This window comes from Gossypium arboreum, chromosome 1, assembly GCF_025698485.1.
Source record: "Gossypium arboreum isolate Shixiya-1 chromosome 1, ASM2569848v2, whole genome shotgun sequence".
In the NCBI taxonomy this organism is placed as follows: domain Eukaryota; kingdom Viridiplantae; phylum Streptophyta; class Magnoliopsida; order Malvales; family Malvaceae; genus Gossypium; species Gossypium arboreum.
The window spans coordinates 3,708,660-3,719,499 of record NC_069070.1 but is presented as its reverse complement, the minus strand read 5'-3'; the positions used below and the strand labels follow the sequence as shown (position 1 = coordinate 3,719,499).

Sequence of the window (10,840 nt, the reverse complement as noted above, 5' to 3'; positions counted from 1 at the left end):
TTATTGTCTAATTGCCAGCTACACTATGAAAAAACTTAATTGATAATACTAGTAATTTGAGGATTCATTTAGAACAATTTGAAGTCTAAAGACCAATTTAAAATATGAATTATAGTTTAGGGATGTTTTGATAAATTAACGTTTTCTTTTATACCATTTGCTTCAAATGAGAGAATGTACCAGCCTTATTTCATATCTGTCCAGTATAAACTAATTGAATCAAATTATTTTTTTAATTTTCATAATTAAAAAATTTGAAAGTTTGATCAATTCAACTATCGGTCATAAAACAAGCCAACAAAAAGAGTATACCATCTCTGCAAAATCTTATGGAGCATGCTTTGGCACTCATGAATTTTAACATCATTCAACACAGCCTCTCAGCAACTCCAAATGTCCTTAATTACAACAACATAAATATATGCCTATTTGTTCCATACCAAGACATGTAAAAACCAGAGCTGAACAAAAAAGAGTTTCTTTTGGTTGAATTCTAAAATGACCCTCCAATACAAACCAAAACCAAAACCAAAACCAAAATCAGATATATCAGTGAAAACATTAAAACATGAAAATTGGTTTCTATATAGTGTTTATTTCCAACATAAATTTAACCTAAAGGCTGCTGTCTTGACGTCTTCTTCCAGACTAAACCGCGACGAGCTTCGGTTTAGAGACGAAGAAGATGAAAAATGAGCTATCAATGAAAGCAAACGAAGAAAAATGGTACCACCGGTTTTATGAATTCTCAATGGTTGCAATTGTAACATGTGATTCCCTTGGTAGTTCTTGATCACCGCTGCGTTTCCAAAACGCTCTCCGCCACCAAATTTCGAAGGCTCTTTGAATGTTGGGACAATCTTCGCCCGAGTTCAAGAACCTATCGAACCAAGCAAGCAAAATGTCTTGTTGCCAAGCTAGAGGTAAAGTGAGAATTGTGTTACTTAGACCGTCTTCGATTAAATGCCTATCGAGACCTCTTGATGCCCTCCTCATCCACCCGAAATCATCATAAAATGGTACCAACCATGTTTGTAAAAGCAAGCATCGTACTTCCTTTGATGCCAACAGTTGTCCCTTTCCGATTCCAACAAATAACCGTGCGGTCACTCGGCTAACTTCGTACCTATGAACAGCCGGAACTTTAGAATGAACATTCGATAATTCGGATTGAGAAGCCCATGATTTTAGAAAATCTTCAGCAATTTGCCTATCAATCAAAATATCCAGAATCCAATGCAAATTATCTGCTTGTCTAGCAATCTGATTCACATCCGTCAAATCCGACAATGCTGCTCGGAGGAAATGGCTACAAAGCAGTTCCAAACAACCATCACAAGCCGAATACAACGATTCTTTCCGGAGATCGTTCTGAGATGAATTCTCGCGAAGCATCTTCAAGACCAACCCTTTCATTTCCCGCCTTGCCTTCTCGTCTTTGCCTTCGAGAACAACATGCAAAAGCTTGAGAAGCACTTCTTCGTTATCGCCACCACCATCATCGGCTCCATTAGTAACTTCGACAGAAACCCTTTTTAAAACTTCCCCTGCTCCGACATTTTCGAGGCGGAGCTCCGCCAATAAAGAAGCTACTCTCTCTTCTTCATCCTCAGCCCAAGGGGCAGCTTCCAAGTACTCCAAACAAGATAAAACCCCAGCATCAAATCCAATTGCAGCTGAAACCTAACAAAGAAAAAAAAAACCCCACAAAATCAACCACTTCAGCAATTAAAAACCTTAATCCATACTCTAAAAATTGGTAATTGAAAAAGATTGAAACTTTACCTTCAAAATGCCAAGAACCTTAGGAACATCTTCTCTCATTAGCTTCTTCCTCAAATCTTTACAATACATCAATTTCAGGGTCTCAATATAAACCTCAACATCATCACAATCTGCAATTTCAACAATGTACGGTCCAGCCGATCCATTTCTCTGTTGTTTTGCCCATCGATCAGATAACTTCACGGCAAAGAACCGGCTGTGAGCCACCACAATTTGCCTATGCACATTCATTGACACACTAATCCCATCCTTGGAACTCAACGTTAGCTTTATATCACTCGAATCCGGGTCGTTAAACTGGTTTCCGGGGCTACGGGTTGACAAAAGGTTTGAAATCCGCTGCATGGTCAACGCCTGTTTGTCAATGACTGGTGGGGGTTGGTTTTGTCTAGGACCTGAAATGGGTACTTGGATCTGGGTTTGGGTCCTTGGGTGGACATCGGGTTCGCTAGCCATCATCTCGAAAAGGGTTGGACTAGATCGTGACTTGTCCGACGGAGGCGGCGGAGAATGCGGGTTTAAAAGACCCGCAGTGAGTGCAGAGTTGAACTTGGTGAAACTCGAGGGTGAATGACCGTTGGAGATCGTCGTGAAATCCATGACGGGTGATAAACTTCCCGGAGAATACCGGATCTTAGAAGCCGTCGAAGAATCGGTCGAAGCCTGGTCCGGAACAAGGCGAGTTTGAGGAGGAGAAGGAGGAGGAGGCGGTGGAGTCGGGAAAGGCTTAGAAGCAGGACAACACCAAGAACTATCAGCTGAAACAACAGTCGGGGGGTCAAGCTTTCGAGCTGAAAAACCAGAATCGGAACCGCCGTTTGCGGCGCCGGTAGTAGCAGACGAACAAGAAATAGTGGTTTCTTTACACTTGCGGCGTTTAGGCTTAATGGGTTGTACTTGAACTTTGAGCTGAGCAGACGATGTTTTTGTGGAAATTGATGATGTTTTTGTTGTAGTTGTAGTTGTAGTTGTTGCCATGAAATTGCATTGAATGTAATGGCCACTAATACCCCTTTTTTTACAATTTTTTGCCTGTGTTTTATTGTCTTTTAGTTTGCAGCATTGGCATCAGCGTCAGTGATGGTACCTATTAAAAATGGCGGTAGATACGAGAAACCAAAAAAAAAAAAGGAGGAAGAAAGAAAAGAGCTGTTACTTACCAGTTGGTGTAAAAGACAATAAGGGTGTCTGAAATGGGCATTTAATGTAAGAGAAATTAGGTTTGGTTTTGGATTTTATTTGGACATTGGGAGCTTCGTCCTTTAGCCGCTTGCACTGGCTCTGCTTTTTAACTAGATGAGGGAGACAACAAAATCACCCCACTTTGTATTAGGGGCATTTTTACAGTTGGATAATTAAAAAAAAGAAGAGAGAGGGAGGGAAAGAGGACAAATTTGCAAAAGCTAATAGTAATAGGTGGGTTTATTTGTACTTTTTTAATATTTAAATGCCTTAATTTATTATTTAAGTCTTGAATTATTTTTTTTTTGCATTTTTTATTTTTTTCATTTTGATACTCAAAATTAAATTAGGACCTGTGGATAATATTATCAACTTTTGTACATTTTCAATAGAACAAAAAATGTTTAAATAATGTTAAGGGGTTGATTCTTTTAGAAAAAGTTCTTGAACTGTCATCGTCGTCTGTCAAGTAACTAGGCAAACCTTCGAGAAGGATAGGTGTTTTCTCTATGTTTGTTGGTGGAGATATGATATGGAAGCCTCACAAGAGAGATATTAGTATAGTGTGTAACATTTATTATGTAAATCACCTATGTGTAGGGAACTCGAACTATCAACCTAAGATATATAAGCCACATACTTGCAAGTGTTGTACTAACCAAAGCGCTCCCCTTTCGTGGACCCTTCAAGACTCTCGATAAAGGAGGGAGATAAAACTTCAAGAAGAGGACAAGACCTACCAATACTGGGGCTTTGACCGATTGCCTAATGAATGACACTGTAAAGAATTCTTCTGAAAGAATCAACCCCTCTCAATAAGTACCGCAATGAAAAAACTAGTATAATTCAATAGTTAAATCATAAATTAAACCTATTTAAATTCATAATTTTGATTTCATTTATTACCCTATTAAATCTAAATATTATTATTTAAATCTAAATTCGAAATAAATAAATAAATAAATTATCATGTATCTTATAAGATAAAACTCATTAAATATTTTTAATAAATTAACAAAATAGCATACGGTTTGTTAATTCCGTGGGTAGGTGTTAGTAGATTTCGAAGACTTAAGGAGTAATCCAGCATTCGATCTGCAACTCTCGACTCAGTAATATTTTTATAATTCCTTTATGGTTTGATATATGGAATGTAGTTAAAGTTTGAGTTGATTTTGTAATGTAATGGTCATTTTAAAATCCCGAGTTGGTAATGTTAGTTTGAGTCTAATGTACATGAATTGTTCAATGCATACATGGGATTGATATAAGTAGTTGACATGGCTAAAATGTGGAAATGATAATATTTGTTGAATTGGATTTTATGTTTGAATTCTCAATTAGGAAATTTGGATAGAAATGTTGTTTCAATGGTAGTATATGAAATGTTTGATGTATGTATTATGCTTAAATGATATGCAATTGATTGTTTGTTTAGGCATATATGAATTGGTACCATTTGAGCATTTTTGAAATAATAAGTGACGTCATGACCTCAAGCCTCTAACTTCATGATGATACTAACTATTTGTTTAAGGTTATGACATGATACACTAACGTGGTGATGTCAACTCGATACTTTTAAAAATGTTACATTTTAATCTTTAAATAATTTTTGAGATATGGAATATTACATTTAGTGATATAGAGTGAAACAAATAATAAATTTAAATATTTAAATTTTTTTATCCCTAAACTAGCATGAGAAGCACTCAGAAAAACCCATCATAAAGGGCCCACCATTGTTTTGATTAGATGGCAATTTTGGACATTACCTATGAATTATTAGTATAAGTTGTTAAATATTATATAAGTATAATATGTTAAATTGATTATTTTATTCTTATAAATATGCCATAATTATTCGAATAATGAACTTGATTTCAGCCTTCTATAAAAATAACTGACTTTTAGCAAGCTTGCACTCAAGGCAATGTGCTATTATTACTGTTAGAATTAAGTGACCCAAATTCTTATTTAAATAAAATACGATGGAAAATAAAATAAAAGTAAAATCCATATAGAACTAGACTTCTTTTATTTTATTTTAGAATAAGGTTTTAAACCTTATTAAACTCCATCTATTTTATATTGATTAGATAAGGTGTTTCAATCCTACTAGAATATGGCTTTGCAAGCCTATAAATAGACATAGTATATTCCTCTTGTTTTAGAGTAAAAATTTTTCGACATAGTGAATTTTCTTCTCCTCTGCTGTGGTTTTTTCCGAAAGGGTTTCACGTAAAATTTATGTGTTCTTTATTTTTATTTATTTTATTCTATTTTATTTTTCACAAATTGGTATCGAGCTTAGGGTTATTCATCTCGATCACGGTAATGGCGTCTTTGAAGTATGAAATTCATTGTTGGATCGCAACACCGTTTTTATTTGTGGCAAATTAAGATGCAAGCGCTTCTTGCAGATGGATCTAGAGGATGCCTGCTAGGATAGATAAGATGCCTTCGACATTAACAGATAAAGAGAAGAAACGTAAGGATCGAAAGGCATTAACACAATTACATCCGCATTTGTCCAACGAAATTTTGCAGGATGTGATGAAAGAGAAAAGCGCCATTGCATTATGGAAGAGGCTAGAACAAATATGTATGTCGAAAACTCTAACAAGCAAGTTGCATATGAAGCGGCGTCTTTATGCTCATCGTTTGGAGGAAGGTGCGTCAGACACGAACACTTAACAAAGTGTTTAAAGAAATTCTCTCAACCTTGGAGGCCATGGAGGTTCAAGATGATAAGGAAGATCTAGGGTTGATTCTACTTTGTTCGTTGCCCCGTCTTATTCAACCTTTAGAGACACGATTTTATATAGCCATGAGTCTCTCACAGTTGATGAAGTTTATGATTCTTTAACCTCGTATGATAAGATGAAGCATCTTATGGTTAAACCCAACTCTCGGGAGAGGGTCTCATTGTTCGTGGGAGACAAGACCGAATGTTGATGATGATCGTGGTAGAACACGAGAACGGAATCCTCGTGGTAAATCTAAGGGTAGATCGAAATCTTCAAACAGAGGTAAAACTTGCAACTTCGCAAGAAGAAAGGGCACATTAAATCGAGTGCTATAAGCTACAAAATAAGATTAAAAGGAGGTGCGAATCAAAAGGAAAACAAACCGAGAAAATTCGGTGAAGGCGATGTTGTAGAAGACTACGGCGATGGTGAACTTCTAGTTGCTTCATCAATGATTCTAAAGTAAGCGAGGAGTGGATACTTGATTCAGTTGCACCTTCCACATGAGTCCCAATCGGATTGGTTTACAACTTATGAACGAAGATCTGAAGGTGTTGTTTTGATGGGAAATAATGCTTCATGTAAAATCGCAGTGTTGGAACAATTAAAGTTAAGATGTTTGATGGAGTTGTCGAACACTTAGTGATGTGCGGCATGTTCCGAATTGAAAAGAAATTTAATTTCGTTGAGTACTCTTGATTCAAAAGTGCAGATACACGGTGAAAGTGGGGTTTAAAGATTTCAAAGGGTCCTTGTTGTGATGAAAGGGCAAAGAAAGATTGCCAAGTTATATGTTTCTGAGGTTCTATCATTCTTGGTGATGCAATTGCCGCTTCCTCTTCCTTGTCGATGATGATATTACTAAACTTTGGCATATGCGCCTAGGGCATATGAGTGAGAATGGCATGGCGAATTAAGCAAAAGAGGACTTCTTAATGGGCAAGGAATTTGCAAACCTGAATTTCGTGAGCACCTGTGTTTTGGGAAGCAAAGAGAGTTCGATTCACTAGAGGAATCCATAACACGAAGGAAACGTTGGAGTATATCCATTCGATCGTGGGGCCGTCTAGAGTGCCTTCGAGAGGTGGAGCTAATTATATGCTAACCTTTATTGATGATTTTTCCGAAAAGTTTGGGCGTTCTTCCCGAAGCGAAAAGCGATGTGTTTTCCACATTTAAGTCTTGGAAAATTATGATTGAAAAAGCAGACGGAAAAGCAGATAAAATACCTCCGCATGCACAATGGCTTAGAGTTACATTACGATGAGTTTAATAGATTGTGCAAGTCGAAGGATCATGAGACACTTGACGATTCGTCATACTCCACAAAAAAGCGGCGTTGCGAAGCGAATGAACGAACGATCATGGAGAAGGTTCGATGTATGTTGTCAAATGCCAACTTACAAGTCATTTTGGTGACGACCTCTCATCGCATGTTTTTGATCAACCGATCTCCATCCGTTGCCATTGAGAAAAAGACTCACAAGAGGTATGGTCCGTAATCCCGCTAATTATTCGATTTAAAGATTTTGGGTGTCCTGTATGCTCATGTTGATAATGGAAAATTGGAACCGAGATCCATTAAATGCGTTTTCTTGGTTATAAAGTTGGTGTAAAAGGCTATAAGTTATGGTGTCCTGAAAATAGAAAAGTTGTGATTAGCAGAGATGTTGTTTTGATGAAACCGCTATGCTACCTAACTTATCTCTTAAAGACTCTTCCAATAAAGAAAACCAAAAGCGGTGGAGCATCAGTTAATCTGTAATCAACTCCTCAAGCCAATACAAAAATTGAGAATAGAGTTGCTTCTTCACCGCAATACTCTATCGCCAAAAACAGGACAAGAAGAGAAATTAAACCTCCAAAGAAGTATGCCGAGGTTGATCTAGTTGCTTATGCTTTAAATGTGGTGAAGATATAGATGCGAATCAAGAGCCATTTAATTATTCGAGGCGATTAGTGTGAAGACTCGAAAAGTGGATGTTTGCTATGCAAGAGGAGATGGAATCACTCCACAAAAAGCGAACATGGGATCTTGTAAAACTTCCTAAAGGTAAAAAGGCATTCGTTGTAAATGGGTGTTTAAAAGAAAGAAGGGACTCAGGAGTTGAAGAACCGGATATAAAGCAAGGCTTGTTGCAAAGGGTTACTGATCAAATTCGAGTGGACTTCACAGATGTGTTCTCTCCAGGTTGTTAAGCATAGTTCGATTCGAGCTTTGCTTGGTATTGTTGCCATGCATGATTTGGAGCTTGAGCGGTTAGATGTAAAAGCGCATTTTTGCATGGAGAACTTGAGGAAGATATTTACATGCAACAACCAGAGGGTTTTATAGTCTCGAAAAAGAGGACTATGTTTGCTTCTTTGAAAAAGTCCCTTTACGGTTTGAAACAGATCACCAAGATAGTGGTACAAGAGGTTTGATTCCTTTATGACTTCTCATGATTTCAAAAGAAGTAGTTTTGACAGCTTGTGTCTACTTTAAGAAAAACAGTTGATGGTTCTTTTGTGTATCTACTTCTTTATGTTGATGACATGTTGATAGCAAGAAAAGATAAAAGAGAGATAAGAAAGGTTAAAGCCCAACTAAGTGAAGAATTTGAGATGAAAGATTTAGGACCAAAGAAAGAAGATACTTGGTATGGAGATTCTCGAGATAGAAAAGCAAGTAAATTGTACCTAAGTCGGAGGGGTACATTGAGAAAGTTCTTTGCGGTGTTCAATATGCAGAGTGCTAAGCTCGTTAGTACTCCTTTAGCGACCATTTCGGACTTTCATCGGCCTTATCTCCTCAATCGATAATGAGATTGAGTACATGTCACATGTTCCATACTCTAGTGCAAGAGGATCTCTCATGTATGCTATGGTTTGTTCACGTCTAGATTTATCATATGCGTCGGTCAGATTAGCGAGATACATGGCGAATCTCGGTAAAGAACACCGGAAAGCGATTCGATGGATTTTAAGATACTTACGAGGCACTACTAATGTTTGCTTACAGTTTGGAAGAACTAAAGATGGAGTTATAGGGTATGTTGATGCTGATTTTCTTTGGAGACCTTGATAGAAGAAGATCTCTCACAGTTACGTCTTTACAATCGGAGGTTGTGCAATTAGTTGGAAAGCCACTTTGCAAACTACGATCGCTTTGTCTACCACCGAAGTTGAGTACATGGCGATTCTCGAGGCTTGTAAAGAAGCTATTTGGTTGAAGGACTATTTAGTGAACTCAATGAAGACCTTCAAATCAAGACAAGATTTTGTGACAATCAGTGCCATCTTTCTTACAAAAGATCAAATGTTTCATGAGAGAACAAAACACATCGATATTCGGTATCATTTTGTTCGTGATATTATTGCTCGTGGTGATATTGTTGTGAGCAAAATTAGCACTCATGAAAATCCTGCAGATATGATGACTAAGTCACTTCCTATAACCAAGTTTGAGCATTGCTTAGACTTGGTTGGTGTTCATTGTTGAAGTTAAACCCTTAAGGGGTTTTTGGAAGAGGTGAAGAACTTGTTTATTGAAAGTTCGCGATGAAGAACTTGTTCATTGAGAATTTGTGTCAAGGTGGAGATTGTTAGAATTAAGTGACCCAAATTCTTATTTAAATAAAATACGATGGAAAATAAAATAAAAGTAAAATCCATATAGAACTAGACTTCTTTTATTTTATTTTAGAATAAGGTTTTAAACCTTATTAAACTCCATCTATTTTATATTGATTAGATAAGGTGTTTCAATCCTACTAGAATATGGCTTTGCAAGCCTATAAATAGACATAGTCTATTCCTCTTGTTTTAGAGTAAAAATTTTTCGACATAGTGAATTTTCTTCTCCTCTGCCCGTGGTTTTTTTCCCGAAAGGGTTTCCACGTAAAATTTATGTGTTCTTTATTTTTATTTATTTTATTCTATTTTATTTTTCACAATTACTTTACTCCACATCACATTATGTTATCTTATCCATTTGATTCAATTTAAATATAGATATAAATTTAATATTAAAATTTATAAATCTATAAATATTTATTAACCTAAAATAAAGTTGTTCGTGGCCGGGTAGGGTTCGAGCAGGGTCAAATAAAAAAATTAAGCTCGTTTTTTAGACCCTACTCGAATAATGGGTTTAAAATTTTGTCCAAACCAAACCTGAATAAAAATGCTAAAACTCGAGCCTGACTCAACCTGCCTGTATTAAATTTTTTATATAAGTTTTTTTAAAATATAATATATCAAATACATTGAAAACAAACAAATGAAAAAAATATATACTTAAATAATACTAAGATAAATATAATTTAGCAAGCAAATACCTTTAAAATAGCAACAAAATTAATAATAAAATAAGAATTATACAATATCTAAATAATAATAATAAAATAGTAACAATATAATAGTAGAATGATAGCAAAAAAATGAAAAAAATAGTGGCAAAAAAGTAAAAACAGCAACAATTTCTTTTGCAAATTCAAACCGGACGGGGTAAAAAAAACTTACCCGAAACTTGGACCATTTAGAAAACAAACTTTATTTTTTTGTTAAACCTATTTCTTGAACATATATTTTTATTCAAATCTTTACTTTTCGAGCAGACTTTCGAACCTATCCCTCTAACCCAAAAGCATCAAAATTTTCGCGATTAACCCGAAGCCAATTTTGTCATATTTTAGGTCAAAATAAATTTATGTCAAAACCCAATAGGTTTTTTTTTTTTTTCTTTTTAATGAAGACTATTATTAATTTTGAAAAGCATAGGAGAATAATGGACAAGCTGTTCTCAAATTTTAACAAATTGGCATTGTTTATGAACAAACAAATTAAGCACTTTTAAAATTGCAAGCCAAGGTGGAAAAGTGTAGATTTGTGCTTGACTAATTTAAATGTGAATTCCCCTTTATAAAAAATAATTAAATATATAACTCACATGTGAATGATAAAGTAAAGGAGCCCACTTCACAACCCAAATCAAACGTTAGATTTGTTGAGAGAGAGAATATTTTTTATGAAGTATTTGATGTATTGTTTATTAGGAATTGTGTTTTTGTTTGGAATTTTGTTTTTCTTTTTTCTGTCGAGAGTCTTGATCACAAAATAAGAACATCTCCGACGGATAAAAA

The 10,840-nt window shown here is 35.6% G+C and overlaps 1 protein-coding gene across 1 annotated transcript; it reads right to left on the bottom strand.

Annotated features, from left to right (window-relative positions):
- Positions 1–261: 261 nt before the first annotated feature.
- LOC108480233 (BTB/POZ domain-containing protein At1g63850-like) lies at positions 262–3,166 on the bottom strand. The gene is made up of 3 exons (XM_017783146.2): positions 2,946–3,166; positions 1,786–2,831; positions 262–1,683 (listed from the first exon to the last, which is right to left on the bottom strand). The coding sequence occupies exons 2-3, from the start codon at positions 2,761–2,763 to the stop codon at positions 739–741; spliced, it is 1,923 nt and encodes a 640-aa protein (XP_017638635.1). The 5' UTR covers positions 2,764–2,831; positions 2,946–3,166; the 3' UTR covers positions 262–738.
- Positions 3,167–10,840: the final 7,674 nt, after the last annotated feature.